Source organism: Equus asinus, chromosome 4 (assembly GCF_041296235.1).
Source record: "Equus asinus isolate D_3611 breed Donkey chromosome 4, EquAss-T2T_v2, whole genome shotgun sequence".
NCBI classification, from domain to species: Eukaryota; Metazoa; Chordata; class Mammalia; order Perissodactyla; family Equidae; genus Equus; species Equus asinus.
The window spans coordinates 132,132,918-132,149,340 of record NC_091793.1 but is presented as its reverse complement, the minus strand read 5'-3'; the positions used below and the strand labels follow the sequence as shown (position 1 = coordinate 132,149,340).

The 16,423-nt window shown below is 36.5% G+C and overlaps 1 protein-coding gene across 3 annotated transcripts in view; it reads right to left on the bottom strand.

The window, feature by feature from the left end:
• CCDC150 (coiled-coil domain containing 150) overlaps window positions 1-16,423 on the bottom strand; it is a 67,982-nt gene that overhangs the window by 39,461 nt on the left and 12,098 nt on the right. For all 3 annotated transcript variants that reach the window (XM_014845954.3, XM_014845955.3, XM_044768529.2), the window contains 8 exons: window positions 11,871-11,987; window positions 10,702-10,831; window positions 7,666-7,709; window positions 6,369-6,461; window positions 4,458-4,565; window positions 1,732-1,856; window positions 1,300-1,477; window positions 677-745 (listed from right to left, as the gene is read on the bottom strand). In XM_014845954.3, coding sequence (XP_014701440.3) covers window positions 677-745; window positions 1,300-1,477; window positions 1,732-1,856; window positions 4,458-4,565; window positions 6,369-6,461; window positions 7,666-7,709; window positions 10,702-10,831; window positions 11,871-11,987 — 864 coding nt within the window. The remainder of the gene's footprint in view (window positions 1-676; window positions 746-1,299; window positions 1,478-1,731; window positions 1,857-4,457; window positions 4,566-6,368; window positions 6,462-7,665; window positions 7,710-10,701; window positions 10,832-11,870; window positions 11,988-16,423) is intronic.

Below are 16,423 nucleotides of genomic sequence, written 5' to 3'. Positions count from 1 at the left end.
ATGCTATTTAGTTGAGCCAGAAGCCAAGGAACAGTCGCGGCTCGAAGACTCTGATACCTGTTGCTGGATTTGTTGTCTGGGACAGGCTAACACTCCCTGATGCTTGAGATATATTCTCTAGATGACAGTGGTACAGACTCTCTACTCTCTTCAAATTTTGAAATACAAACAGCAATGTTTTAAAGATTGTTCTTTGTTTTATTTTAATAAGGGTTGCTAGAGAAACACGTAGCCATTCCACCTTTTTAGAACCCAGAAAAGGTACCTGGCAAGTAAAGTGGCAGGTGCTAATAGGTACATAGGAACCCTGACTTAGCTTTGTTTAAAAAAAAAACTGCATCAGCAGTCAGCAATCATCCCTCTGCCTCCCACAGGCGCATTAGCTCACTCTCAGGGGACTTCCTGGCTGAACTGCAGTGGCGCCTAGGGCCAGGGGCAGTAGTGCCTCACTGGCCAACACCAGATGTTCAGACAAGCGAACGCTCCCCAGAAGCAGCCTACGCTGCAGTGACTTGAGCGCTCTGAACCGCACCCAGCTTCTCGGCTTCTCTATTCTCCCACATCCAGGTATTCAAGAAAAGGAGCTGTCTCCTCACTAAGATAAGCTGATACAGGAGGCAGTGACACAGAAGGAAATGAAATGTAGCAAAATAACAACAAATAAAATGTGGAATACCTTGTTTTGGGCTAATTCCTTTTCCAAACTGCATTTTTCTTGTGCTGTTTCTTTGTCTGTTTTATGAATCTGCCCAAGGAGGGGAAAAGAAGAAACGGGTCAATTTTAAAGCAGCTGACAGGCTCTATTATAGCAGACACACCCTGCATGTCAGTTAATACCTACACTGCAGAGATAGCACATCCTCTCAGAAAAGGGGCCACTCAGGGAGTCTCTGAGGCAGAGCAAACTTCACAAACAGCCCTGAAATTAGAAAGATACGTCTGCATGTCAGACTCTGCTGGTTCCCTCCTAACTGAGAAGACAGGGCTGTTCCCCCTTAACCTACACTGTTCCACTCCTTCAGGGGAAATCACTTTTTAAAATCTGACTCCTTACCTAACACGAGGATGTGTGAACTATTAGTTAACACTCACTAGTGCTGTATAAGGGTACACCATTTGGAACAGACTACTTCACATGCTCAAAGACATAGATTTGCCACCTAAAGATTTCTTTAATGGGCAACTCAGACAAACTGCATCTGGGTTGTATTTCTTTCCTTGTCTTTCGCATTTAAAACACAATTTTAAAACAAGATCACCACCCCAACCAGGAGGTAACATAAATCTTCCTCTATCTACCTCTCTCTGAAGTCTTTCTTTCTCCTCTAGCAGAGACGACTTCTCTTGCACGGATGCTTCCAATTCTCCTCGCAATCTTGCAATAGTTGATTCTAGCAGCTCTTTTTGCGTAGCTGTCCTCTTCTCAGCATCCTGTGCTTTCTGGATACATTGGTTGTGTTCAAGGATTAAATGGTCCCTGCAGGACGAGAACAAGGAGGGAGGAAAGCTAAATGCGAGTTCTTCTTCAACAGAAGGACGAAATGTTCTTATAGAACCTATCTCCTGCCTGAGAGCAGTTAACCAAAACGTTCTAACAAAACTAGTTCCTTGAGGGCAGTCTTTATTTTTGTGGCTGACCCAGCAAATGCAGAACTAAACATTTTCATTAAAGATAAGAAATACACGTGCAAGAACAAAAGCTGCATGAGAAGTTGCACACCATCTACTTACAGATGTGCTTGGAGCTGGGTTTTCTCATTCTGAACAGTCTGAAGCTCACTTGTGATACTGGCGTGGGCTGCATCCAGCAGTAAGTTCTGTTCTTGAAACGTCTGTGTCATCATTTTCTGCTCTACCTGAGTATTATAAGTAATATTAAAAGATAAGATGCCAGAAAGTCATTTGACAGACTATCACTCAAAATAACTGATCAAAGACACTGAATTAGCTTACAAAAGACAAATTTTATTTATATAAATAAAACCTCTTTTTAAAAGAATTTAATGCCCAGCTTTCTTTTTGTCCCCACCCTGATTTGACCACCATTCTATCATTTGATAGCTCTACTGCTCACCAATCAAGATGCACAACAATTAGTTACTCAGCTTGCTACAAAATTTACAAAACTCCTAACACGAACATATTTTTAGGTATAAAATTATATGAAGAATATTTTTGGTACTTTAAAATTTCACTATGATACATACTTTATTTTAAAAAGTAAAACAATATCAATGCACAAAGTGAAAAGATCCCTCCACCTCTATCTCCCCTCACATCTTCCAGATAAGCCCACCCGCCAGGATGATGATGTTTAAGAGTCTGCGAGGACTCTTTTGAGAATATCTGAAATTGCACTCAGATACTGTTACAGCACAAGTACTACAACTGTTTTGCACAATTTATTTTCTCTGGCTCACCATTTTGGAATTATCAAAACATCACATTTTTTTATACACACCCCCTCTATCTTCCATTTATAAAGCTTTTGCAAATACAGTACATATTAATTACTTTTGTAAACATATTTTAAAATACTTTTAACCATATTTGATTGCAAGGCAAACATACACACCTTCACACTTGGTAAAATGGGATCTCACTTGTGTAATATTCTGAAGTTTTAAAATGTTGTGACACTGTTACATATATAAGTCATATTATTCACTCTACTAAACTAAGTCCCATGAAAGTAAGAATTTTGTCTCGTTCACTTATTTAATCCTATCTAGATCTAGCATCATACCTGAATGGGGCAAACACTAAATGTTTGCTGAGTTAATGAAAGATAGTTATTGAGTACCTATTATGTGCAAAACATACTTAGTACTATGGGTAATAACAAAGATATACAAGGCACTGTCCTTGCTTCTAGGAAGTTCACAGTGTAACAAAGGAAGGAGCCATGCACATAATTACTACTATAGAATGCAGAACAGAGAGGCAACATAGCATAATGATTAAAAACACTGAGTCTGTGGGGCCCCCCAGTGGTGCAGCAGTTAAGTTCACAGGTTCTGCTTCTCGGCGGCCTGGGTTTCGCCGGTTTGGATCCCGGGTGTGGACATGGCACCGCTTGGCAGAAGCCATGCTGTGGTAGGCGTCCCACGTATAAAGCAGAGGAAGATGGGCGTGGATGTTAGCTCAGGGCCAGTCTTCCTCATCAAAAAGTGGAGGCTTGGCAGTAGTTAGCTCAGGGCTAATTTTCCTCAAAAAAAAACACACTGAGTCTGGAGTCAGACTTAGGTTTAAATCCGGCTCTACCACTTACTAGCTAAGTGATTTCAGGCAAGTTGGTTGATTTTGCTAAACCTCATTTTTGTTATCTATAAAATGAGGATAATAAATATCCCTTTACATAATGGCTGCTAGTATTAAAGGAGGTAACATAAGTAAAATCCTTAGCATGCTTGGCATATAGTAAGTATGCTCAAAAAAAAGAGAGAGAGAGAGCTATTAATATTACAATCTGTTTAGTGTTCGAGGAGTAGAAGTTGAGAAAACTGATCCTTTCTGGTTGGAGTGATCAAGCTTCTTGATGAAAGTGAGAGTTAAAGAATGAGTAGAATTTCAAATAGTTGAAGTAAAGACTGTTCTCAGCAGAGGGAACAGCATAAGCAAAATGGGAAAGCACAAGTGTTTGAGGAAGAGGTCAGTACTTCAGGGTCAGACATAAGTGTTCTCCATGATTCTACAAATAATGGCACAAGTAATTACTTTTCCTAAGTAATGATATTTGAGAAGAAACCATTAAGAAAGTAAAGCCATGGGCCGGCCCCGTGGCCGAGTGGTTGGGTTCGCACACTCCGCTTTGGTGGCCTGGAGTTTCGCTGGTTCAGATCCTGGGTGCAGACATGGCACTGCTCATCAAGCCACGTTAAGGCGGTGTCCCATGTGCCACAATGAGAAGGACCCACAACTAAAATTATACAACCATATACCAGGGGGCTTTGGGGAGAAAAAGGAAAAATAAAATCTTCTTTTTTTTTTTTTAAAGATTGGCACCTGAGCTAACAACCGTTGCCAATCTTTTTTTTTTTTTTTCCTGCTTTATCTCCCCAAACCTCCCTGTACATAGTTGTATATCTTAGTTGCAGGTCCTTCTAGTTGTGGGATGTGGGACGCCACCTCAACGTGGCCTGACGAGCGGTGCCATGTCCACGCCCAGGATCCAAACCCTGGGCCGCTGCAGCGGAGTGCATGAACTTAACCACTCAGCCACGGAGCCAGCCCCGGAAAAATAAAATCTTTAAAAACAAAAAAAGTAAAGCCAAATGACCCCTCTGATGAAAAGTGAAAACCACTAATCAAAAAATAAAATAATTCAGTAAAATTTCTTGGAATTAATTGTTAAAATATTTTATTTATCCAGTTGGCCATTTGCATTTCCTGATCTCTTAGACAAGGAGGCTTCCTACTGATTCTATCAGAAATTGACGAGTGTTAACAATGACTACCTGCAGAAGGGCTTGATGGTCAGCAATGATTCTGGCATTTTCCGTACTAGCAGTCTGCAGCATGCTGTTCAGCTCTGAACACTTTCTAGTCAGATGGTCATTCAAAACCTAAGACAACATACGTAGTAAGTCTTAGACCACTCCAATAAATAATTATTTTTACTTATGGATCATTATTTCTAACGATTACAGAGTATTTCACTATATATGAGAACCTAATGTATTTAACCTAATTGTTATTTCATTAATTTATAAAATACTTTCAAATATTTGGAGACAACACTCTGAATAATTTTATATTAAAAGGGGGAAATTTGTTGATTTGGTGGAACAACTGCAGCACTTGGCAGTTTACTGACCCATTCTTCACAATTTTGAACACTGATCAATTAGAGCAAGACAGAACGGAATTTACAATCTAAATGCCCAGCCAATATTATAGAAATCCATTCCCTAAATTGGATAATGAGTATTCAGAATTGTTTAGCCGATAACAGAAAATATCTAAGCTCCTCCATCACCAATTACTGTATTTACAAAAGCAAAATATAGATTATTGTGCCATTTTACAAGATTAATCTTCCAAAATAAAACAAAATCTTTTCTGCAAACAGATCTATCATACTTGTAGTTAGTTTATAATTCTCTTGTCCTTTTGATATCTTGAAATTTGTATTCCTGTGGAAAATATTTATCTTAATTACCAGTTATTTTTGCCAAATATATTTGGCAAGGATCTTACGTTTTAATGAACAAGTTCTTCAAAGATGGGGCGAAATAACTCTGAAGGATCAATAGAAAACACACTCAAAAAAACAGTAAAAAGAAATGAAACATAAATGATAGATTATCCGGAAACTATCATAAGTGGTGTGTATAGTACAGTAGATAGGAACACATTCAGAGGCATCTTAAAGTTATAATTAGATTATAAACTATTCATCAAGGAATACCTGGGGGTGAGACAGAGGAGAACTCTTGCTCCTTGAAAAGAAATAGTTAATTTTCTTTGGAGCCAGATTGCCTGAGCTCAAATTCCAACTCTGTCACTTATTAGCTATGTTATTAAACCTCTCTGTATATCACTTTCTTATCTTTAAACTGGGAATAATAATAGTTTCTATAGTAGTATTAATTGCAAGGATTACAATTTGTTAATAACCCCAGGTGCTTAGCATTGTACCTAGAAAGCAGAACGGGTTCAGTAAATGTTAACTACTATGAGTACAGTAAGGGTAGTAACAGTTATTGTTGTTATTATTTTACAGAAGAACACATTTATTTTGTATTTTCTTTATCATAAACAGAGTACAGCTACTATGATCCTAACCTTGAAGTAATCAAATTGTACTAACAAAAAGTTCATTTAAGTGATCAATACTGTTTCATTGGGCCCTATGAGAAATAACTTGTTTGCCTGCATAGTTGATGGCTCTTCTTTATATACATGCATATTTATATAAAACATCAGCTAAATTTGGAAACTGCCATCCCACAGAAAATTACGCATAATCCAGCAAGGATTTATTAGATTCCTACTGTGCTATTTGCTATATAAGATGCAAAGAAATATGAGACATACCCCTTGGCATTGAACTGCTTAGAAGTTCATGCGGGAAACAAAAGGTGTATATTTAATGAATAAATGAGAAAGCAAACAAAGGCAAAGTGTAAACTAGAGCATGATTTAGCAGCACATCTCGTATGCTTATGTGTCACAGGAATTTGGAGAGCAAAATGAGAAATGCAGTTAATTTGATCATGTTTCACAGAAGAAGTAAATCATATGGAAATGAAAAATAGGGATGATGGTGATGGTATGAATTTATATAATCAAGATTAATCCTGGTTCTTGGTTCTTTAATTGAACAAAATTAAACATCTAAAAACTAGAGAAATGGGAAGATTTACCTGTGCTTTTTCTGATGCTTCACGAAGGGATACTATTTCAGACCTCAAATATGCATTTTCTTCGTGTTCCTTATTGAAAGACATCCTCACATTCTATAGGAGAAAAAAAGAACTTCTCTAAGAGCTATAACATGTATCTCTATCAAAATACTTGTTCTGTATTTTGGACAGTACAAATTCAAGTTCTAATGATATACATAGATAAGTGTCTTATAAAGAATTTTTTATAATTTTGATATCTTCAACTTTCAAACTTCTCCTTATTTATAAATTATTTATCAAAACTGTTTTTAAATATTTCTCATATTGGAATTCCAACTAGAAATAATTTGCCTAAAATCATAACCTATTTATCTAGTATCTTTATGTCAAGAAAGTTCTACTCTCCAAGATGAAATATTTGTTGGTTTATACTACATACACAGTTTTTCCTATTAACAGTAAGATCTTGTGATTTCAAAGAAACACATTCAAGGATCTTTTAAAGTTACAAGTAGGTGAAGATCTTTTCATCAAGGAGTGCCTGGGGGTGGAGCAGAAGAAAGTGCCTTTGCTCTGTGAAAAAAATAGCTAGTTCTCTTTGAGATGAGAAAAAGGTGATAGGGATGTGAGTTGTGGGCTGGGCTTTCCCTAACAGGTACTCAGTCAAATGGGGAAGGACCAAGTGTAAGTCCTCTCCACACAGAGAGAGAACCACTCTTCTCTTTTCCCAAGAGAAGCATCTCAAGAACGGTAAATCACATAACACAGGATGAGCGAGAATCCAGAAAACTTACCCTAAACAGAAGCTACACGTTGAGATTGATTTAGACATGTATTAAGATATAAAGTAGCAATATTTCTTTATTTTTTATTATAGTAAAATATACATAACATAAAATTTACCATTTTTACAATTTTTAAGTGTACAGTACACAAAAGTTTTCAGTGTTAAGTGCAGTGGCATTAAGTACATTCACATTGTTGTACAACCATCACCACCAAAAAGTAGTTAATATTTCTTACATTTCATAAAAAAGCTTCTTTATAACAATTAGTTTGCAATAGGCATAAAATGCAAATGTCTCATTATTTTTGCCAATTCACCCTTTTCAAACTATAACAACCTGCATGAAATGATTTATTTCCTAATATCCAGTTAACAACAGTTCTGAATATATAACTCATTTACACTGAAAATTTTTTGAAATAAAGATTTTAGGAGAATCAGAAGGCCAGTAAACCACCGTGAGTGAGGAAGCATTACTTAGTGAAGAGAGGAAAGAACACCGCTATACTCCACAACCTCAAAACTTACCTTATTTTCTTCAACCAACTTGGAAATGAGGTCATCTCTAGAAACTAAAAACAAAAAGTCCACATAAGTATGATAATAACAACTTACTACAATTACACTGAAATCACATGGTATGTTTTTCCCTGAGAAGCTTTGATTTTTTTTTTTTTAGTCTGTATTTTGCAGAAATAAGGAGAACGCATTTCTATCATATTTTCATAGACTGGAAACTAAGTCATGGAATTATCAAGAACTAGTCCCTAGTCATGTGCGATGGTAGACGAGGTCACATGTTACTCCACGCACAGATGATGATGAGCCTCTGAGGGATTTTAAGCCGAGCGGCACACAATCCAAAGCGTTTCCTTGGAGAGCTCACTCTAACAGGCTCGGCACAGACAGGGCGATCAGTTTAGCAGCTGCTGCAGTTACCCAAGTGAAAAACGACGAGAGTGGGCTCTAAGGTAAAGACAGTAGGGATGCAGAGGAAAAGCAGACTGGGGAAATAACGAACAGCAAGAACTGTCAGGACTTGGTGGCTGACTGACCGGTGGGGTAAAGGCCGTAAATGAGTCAAGGAAAATATCTAGTGTTCAGACAGGCAGTGGCGTGCATAGCGGACTCTTCAATTAAATAGGGAATACAGGGCAAGGAGCAGGTTTGGGGCAAAGAATGAGTAAGAACGATGGCAATACTTAAGTTTTCATCATGTGTTTTGAGGTATCTGCAAGGCATCCAAATATAGATGTTTAGTAGGCAGTAAGACACCATCTGGAGCTCAGGAGGATGATTTTGTGTAGAAAAAAAAGATCTGAAACAACTCAGAGGGTATATACAGTGAAAATAAAACCAAAGACAGAAATAGGGGAACAGTTTGGCATTGTATACAAGTAGCCAAAAGATGTAAACTTTTCTGAGAATAATGTTTTGGCTTCATAGAAAATGCATAAAGACTTTTTAGTTTTCTTTCACTTAAATGTTCTAAAGCCAGAAAAATCACAAAACAAATAAAAACTCACATTTTATATAGGACATACTCAGAAAAACTATACTTTTTGAACATTTATGAGTCCAAGATTCATTCCATTAGAGTAAATTCTAATTTAAAATATGTGAAGGATCGAAAAGATCAACTATATGATCTATTTTGGAAATTCCACCAATCAAAGTAAGAATGAAAGGGGAGGGGCTGGCCCTGTGGCCGAGTGGTTAAGTTCGCGCACTCCGCTGAGGGTGGCCCAGTGTTTCGTTGGTTTGAACGCTGGGCGCGGACATGGCACTGCTCATCAAACCACGCTGAGGCAGCGTCCCACATGCCACAACTAGAAGGACCCCCAACGAAGAATATACAACTATATACTGGGGGGCTTTGGGGAGGAGAAAAAAAAAAAAAAAGGAAGGGGAGTGTTTGTCTTACTTGGGAGAACAAGTTAATCCCCTTAATTAGTATATACGTGTGTGTGTGCATATATATATATAAATGTTTATTGTTAATAAACACAATAAACAATTGTTAATAAACAATTTCATTTTTAAATTCATTGAAGCAAATATCTAAAGGCATTCCTTTTAGTAATCTAGTTAGCATAACTATTTGTACCTTAAAGTAATAAAATTGCATGCATGTAAAGAGTCTATTATTCAATATGAAGCATATAGTTGGTACTCAGACAGGCTTCCTTTTCCTCATGTTAGTTTGAATTACTGTTCCTTTAATCTTCATTTTTTTTAAATGGTCTTCCATATAGTCTTTACAAAATTCAAAAATAAAGCATTAATCCATTGAGAAAGTAACATTTTAAAAAATCACTTAATCAGAAGGACAATTATTATAATAAAAAGATCAGTGGTTTAGCCCCAGCTATCCTACTTGCTGTGGGTCCTTGGATACAGATCTTTTTAATCTTCTGTAGAATAGGGTATATTTTCTTACCTTTCTCACAAGGTTGTTGTAAGGCTCAAACGAGATAATGTGGCAACCCCATAACAGGTAGCATGTATTTTTGTAGCCATGCAATTACAGGGAGACAGAAAATTATCTTGGGGCATTATCAGTGAGAATCTCACAGAATAATTCACTACTCAACAACCAGCCAGAAAAAGAGTACTTTCTGCTAAAAGCAGTAAGTCAAAACATTGAATGGATTTCTCTTTGCTCCATGTTTTTTATAGTTTTCATTTCCCTTTTGGTATTCCCTGCCCTCACCACAGCCAGACAGCAGAGAAGGCACACTGGCAAGAACACTGGGCTTGGAGTTGGAAGATCCAGGTTCAGGCCCCTCTTCGCCACGTATTCATTTTGTAACTTTGGGCAGTACAGATAGTTGGGTGTGTTACACGAGCTCATTTATGTGAAAGCTCTATGTAAACTATGAAGTGTTATTCATGTGTGAGGCACTGCGCTGTAATTCTTTGTGATCTCCATAATTGAGACTATCCGAAAACCGCTTTACAATTACACATTAACAAGAGTAATATGATAAGGGCTGATGGGCTGCAGAAAGCATGACTCTGAGAAACTTAGAATTCAAGTCTAGACTCTTCCATTTCCTAGCTCTGTCACCTCTAAGGACTCTACTCATCTGTAAAATGAGATTAATCTAAGCTCTAAGGTACCTTACAACCATCCATTTCTACAAATACAGGTTAAGCAAAATAGATTGGTACCCTGGAGAATGAAGAGTCTGACACGATCTAACAGTTAGGATCGGTAGGTTAGAAAGGATTAACAGCCTTATTTCCTTATTAACATTCTATTATCCAATAATCAATCTAGAGTCCTAGAAATCAAATGTTCTCAAGTCCACAAACACTTAAATAAACCTGGAAAAAAATCTAAATAAAGAACAGTTTACAATTAAGAGGGTCAAATTCTATTTTATTACCAACATTCTCTTTTTTTCCCTCAATGTCACATATGAAAAGGAAATCAGCAATTTTCTGCATTTAGGTCTGCAGAAAATACCAGTAACACTTCAAGAATTTGAGATCTTAAGAGTTTTTGCATGAAATCTCGAAAAACTAACAAAAGTGTATTTGTAGCATCTATTTTCATACTTAGATCAGACTTGAGCTGCGAGGTAGCAGTCTCCAGCTCTCCTTTTCTTCGTTGCTCCTGTGCCAGCAGTTCTTGGGTAGTCTGTATAGAATTGCGTAGGCCAATACAGTTTTGCTGCAAAATTTGAACCTGAAAAGAAAAACTCCTTTTCTGTAAGGTAGATTTCTAAAAAACTACCTTATAGCACCACATGCAAGGCAGGTTTTCCAATCTTAAGATCACTGGCGGAGAAGGGGAGTTTATGTCTGTTACAGTCTCAACAGGGTGCAGTGTCTGAGAGCAAAGCTGTCCACAGAGCTTCCTGTGTGCTCTCCAACACAGCAACAGAGCCGTCACCAGTCACAGTGACTGCTGAGCACTTGAAATGTGGCCTGAGAGAGTGGGAAATCGAATCTTTAATTTTATTTAATTTTAACTAATTTAAATTTAAATAGCCATATGTGGCTAGTGGCTACAATACTAGCAGTGCAGGTTAGAGCAATAAACGATTGTTTACCAACTCCCTACATAGAATCCTTTTTATGATTCTAAAGTGACCAATAGTCATTGGTTAAAATAATAAAGATTATGTAATCTAATTACAGATATTAGGATTTGGAACTAATTGCCTTGGGTAGTTAGAATTTAAAATATTCTAAATTACATGTATGTACGTCAAATAACTATGATGAAGGCAAAAATATTATGCTGAAATAATAATGAGAATTGAAAATAGCCACGTAAAAAACATTCCTGGTTATTTTACTTATTGGCATTCTTTGCTTCAAGTGTTAGCTCAGTTTAATCTTTATTTTCTAGCCACATCACATACATACAACACGAAACCAGGGCAATGCCTTCCAAAATCAGTTCCTGTCACAGAGATTATATGGTGCAGGGGGAAGGATACTGTCCCAGGAGCTAAGCGGTCACTCACCTCGATAAAGCCTGAGGCAAATTAACCCCTCTGGTCCTGAGCTCCCTCACTCATAAATTAAGAGTACTGGACTGAATGACATCAGAGTCCTAAACTGTAGTAAGAATGTTAGCAGAAGATTACTAAAGAAAAGTAAATAATTTAATAAATCTAGAGGAAATTTGCAAAACAATAGGCTCATAGGTAAAATAGCAGCTTTTCTCTTTAGGTTTCACTTTTCCATCACAAACAAGGAGGGAAAAATCTCTCTACCTGTTTCCGTTCCACCTCCACTGTTGATCCCATTTCCTGTATTTTGAGTAGCATGGCTGATCCAGATTTCTCAAGACATTCCCTTAGGTGCTTCTCCTGAGACAGCTGTCTCCTTAGCTACAGAGCAACAGTGCAGTTAGGCAAGACCAAGAGAACATCACAGCAGTTTAACAAAGATCAAAGCCACCATGGAAAGTTTACCAGACCTGCCCTCTCACCCCCACACATTCTTCATTCGTTTATGACTGCTCAGAAACATGCTCTTGTTTCTCCCTAACGGATAACCTTCTAAGAAATGTAGAGTCAGATTTGTTGCCCTGGTCTTCCTATTTTCTAAGTCTGTTTTCCAAATTGCAGATCAAGATCCATTAGTAAGTTGCAAGCCGCACTTCAAAAAGGAAAAAAAGAATACACAGAAAATATCAGCGCATATAGCAAGTAATAAGGAAGGGGAAGTAATGCTTTGTGATACGTTTGTGAACGTGTATATAGTGTTGCAATAAAAACTATACGTGGTATATTGGATTGCTGTCAAAAAGAAGTTTGAAAACACTAATATTGTATCTCTGTGTATTTACTCTCTGTATTTCTGTATGTTCTGGTTTTACTTTTTAACTCCTATTTTCCTATATTTTGATTTGTCTATATATTTTTTTATCTCATAGTATTATAAACATACCCCTGAAGGTTGTTTCAATTCTGTCTTGGAATTTAAAGGTCTAAACAAATAATGAAGTAACTAAACAGCAGACAAAACCGACAGTCCAGAATTGGGGTACACTGACCTCACTTCTCTCAATAAATAACTATAAAGTGAGTCAGATAAAGATATAAAAAAGAAAGAGTCTTTTTATCATGAGGTAAAGAGATCCTTGCTAACTTAAAGGGGAATTGCAGAATGCTATTCCTTTTATTAAGTGATGTTAAATTGAAAGAAATTCTGTTTTTAAGCCCTGATGAAGATGACATGAGTACTCTTTATAACTCTTCTCTAAATTGTACATATATATTTTATATGTTTTCTCTACGGATGATACATTTTATAATGTTTAAAAAGTTGAAAGACGAAAAACGTGTTGACATAAAACTGTTATAAGATAGCCCATTTTGGAAATGTTCTATGAGGTTCTTAATCACACCCCCAGGATTGAACACTTAGGTTCTTCCAGTTTTTCACTATTCTAAATACAGTCCTGTTGAAAATGCTGGTGAATAAATCTTTCACTGCATTTATGGTTATTTCCTTAGGATAAATTTCTATAAGAGGAATCACTAGGCTAAAAATCACTTTTTAGACTTTTGATTCTTATTGTAATTTTCCTTCCAATTTTAGCCTCCTATCAGTAGTATTGAATAAATCTCATCTGCACTATGTATTATTTTCTTAAATCTTTGCTAATCTAATACATGAAAAATAACATCTTAATAGTTTTTCATTTCTTTGGTTACTAGTGAGATTAAACATTTTCTAATGTGGTTATTAGTTCTTTATATCATTTTTCTGAACTATTAGTTCTTATTCTTTGCCCATTGGTTTTTTGGTTGTTTTTTTTTAGTCAATTTTAAGTTCTTTAAAATAGATTATTAACTCTTTGTTGAGTCTTATGTTTTATTAGTTTAGCTTTTTTTTTTACATGTACAAATTTTTCTTTTTTTTTAGGAAGATTAGTCCTAAGATAACATCCACTGCCAGTCCTCTTTTTGCTGAGGAAGTCTGGCCCTGAGCTCACATCCATACCCATCTTCCTCCACTTTATATGTGGGACGCATACCACAGCATGGCTTGATAAGTGGTGTGTACGTCTTTGTCTGGGATGCAAACTGGCAAACTCTAGGCCACTGAAGTAGAGTGCACAAACTTAACCGCTACGCCACCCAGCCGGTCCCCAAATTTTTAATTCTTATTTGGCCAAATCTCTATTGAGCTTCTTATAATTCTGTTCCTTCTTTTCGAGTTTAGAAATTCCTTCCTCATCCAGTGATCAGTTAAATAGTCAATCTTATTTAAGAATGAGCCATAGTTTTTGGTTTGGGCTATATTTTATAATAATCTGATACTACAACTATCAGATTATAATTTCTTTTTAATATAGAGTAGCTTAATATATTTTTCTAAGCTCTGCATCAAATTATGTAGTATAATTTGCTTAAGATATAATTTGAGTGGTTTATAAAGGGAATCTATTTGATAATTATACTACTGAGGTACAAATTTCTGAAGCATTATTAAAGGCAATTGGTTAATCCATTTTATGTTCATCAGAACTAGATTTTATATATATGCATATTTCTTATCTCTTAGGAAGATACAGACTAAATTTATTCTGTCTTTGTATAGCCCTCTGTAAGAGGCGGCACTGTATTCCTCCCAAATTATTATCTTGAGGCCCTAACCCCCAGTATCTCAAAATGTGACTGTATTTGGAGACAGGTCTGTTAATAAGGTGATTAAGTTATAGTGAGGCTGTTAGGGTGGGCCCTAATCCAACCTGACTGTGCTTATAAGAGGAGGAAATTGGGACACACAAGGAGACCCCAGAGATGTGCACACAAAGAAAAGACCATGTGAGGACACAGTGAGAAGACAGCCATCTGCAAGCCAAGGAGAGAGGCCCCAGGAGAAATCAAACCCGCCAACACCTTGATCTTGGACTTCCATCTCCAGAAATATGAAATAAATTTCTGTCATTTAAGCCACCTAGTCTGTGGTACTTTGTTATGGCAGCCCTAGCAAAGTGCTCCACTGCCCTCAGGATGCCTTTTGACTAAGACAGCCCTTCTGTGGGTCCTTGATAGAGCTCAATGAAAATCCAAGATTTTATCACAGCACTCAGAATTAAGACTTTTCCAGTAAAAAATAGTGATAAATGGCAATCAATGATAGTCTTTTAAACAAGTGCTGCTGGAACAAGTAAACATATACACACACACAAAGAATCTAGATACAGACTTCATATCTTTCACAAAAATTAATTCAAAATGTATCATAGACCTAAATATAAAATGCAAAACTATAAAACTTCTAAAAGACAACATGGCAGAAAAATCTTGCTGACAACTTTTCAGATATAACACCAAAAGTATAATCCCTGAAAGAAAAAATTGATAAATTGGACTTCATTAAAATTAAAAGCTTCTGCTCTGCAAAAGACATTGTTAAAAGAATGAAAGGATAAGCTATAGACTGGGAAAAAATATTTGTAAAACAGATATTTGATAAAGGACTGGTATCCAAAATATACAAAGAACTCTCAAAACTCAACATAAGAAAACAAACAACCCAGTTACAAAATGAGCAAAGGATCTAACAGACACCTTACCAAATAAGATATACAGATGGCAAATGCACATATAAAAAGACGTTCAGTATCATATTGCACTAGAGAATTAAAAATTAAAACAAGATACCACTACACATCTACTAGAATGGCAAAAATTCAAAACACTGACGACACCAAACGCTGGTGAGGATGTGGAGCAACAGGAACTCTCATTCATTGCTGATGCGAATGCAAAATGGTACAGCCATTTTATAAGGCAGGTTGGCAGTTTCTTACAAAGCTAAACATAAGCCTACCATATGATCCAGTAATTGTGCTCCTATGTATTTATCCAAATAAGATGAAAACATGTCCACTCAAAAACCTGTATATGAATGTTTACAGTAGCTTTCTTCATAACTGCCAAAGCTTAGAAGCAACCAAGATGTTCTTCAATAGGTGAATGGATAAACAAACTGTGGCACATCCATATAATGGAATGCTATTTAGCAATAAAATGAATTATCAAACTATGAAAAGACACGGAAGAACTTAAATGCATATGCAAAGTGAAAGAAGCCAGTCCAAAAAGTCTACACACCATATGACTCCAAATATAACAAAACTATAGAGACAGTGAAAAGATCAGCGGTTGCCAGGGGCTGGGGTGCGTAGGGATGAGTACACGGAGCACAGAGCACTTTCAGAGCAGTGCAACTGTCCTGTATGTTACTGCAATGAACAAAGAGTGAATCTTAAGATAAACTGTGGACTTCAGTTAATTATGATGTATCAATACTGGCTCATCAGATGTAACAAATGTACCAGACTAATGCAAGATGTTAATAATAGGGGAAACTGTGGGGGTGGGGAGAGCGGGTTTACAGAAACTCTGTCTTCTATGCAACTTTTCTATAAACTTAAAGCTTCTCTAAAAAAAGTCTATTAAAATGTCTAAAAAATAAAAACTGTGCTAAACTTAACAAATTCTAACTGTGAACAATTATCCTTCTATCAGTAATTACTGGCAAATAAAGTACATAAGAGAATTTTCCAGATAGCTACACTTACCACCTTAAGCACTGAAGTTCATAATTTACAAAATAATTTTGCATGAGAATTTTCCTAAAAAGTACATGTACCTGTTTCATATAACAGACTATTTTAAACATAACTTGACCCTTTTGATTGGGACTGACATCAGTTCGTACTCCGTCAGGGGAGAGTGAGCTTTCAGGCTACTGTCAGGGTCTATCAAGTTAGTAAGTCTTCTCTTTCACTGTTTTCACTTGC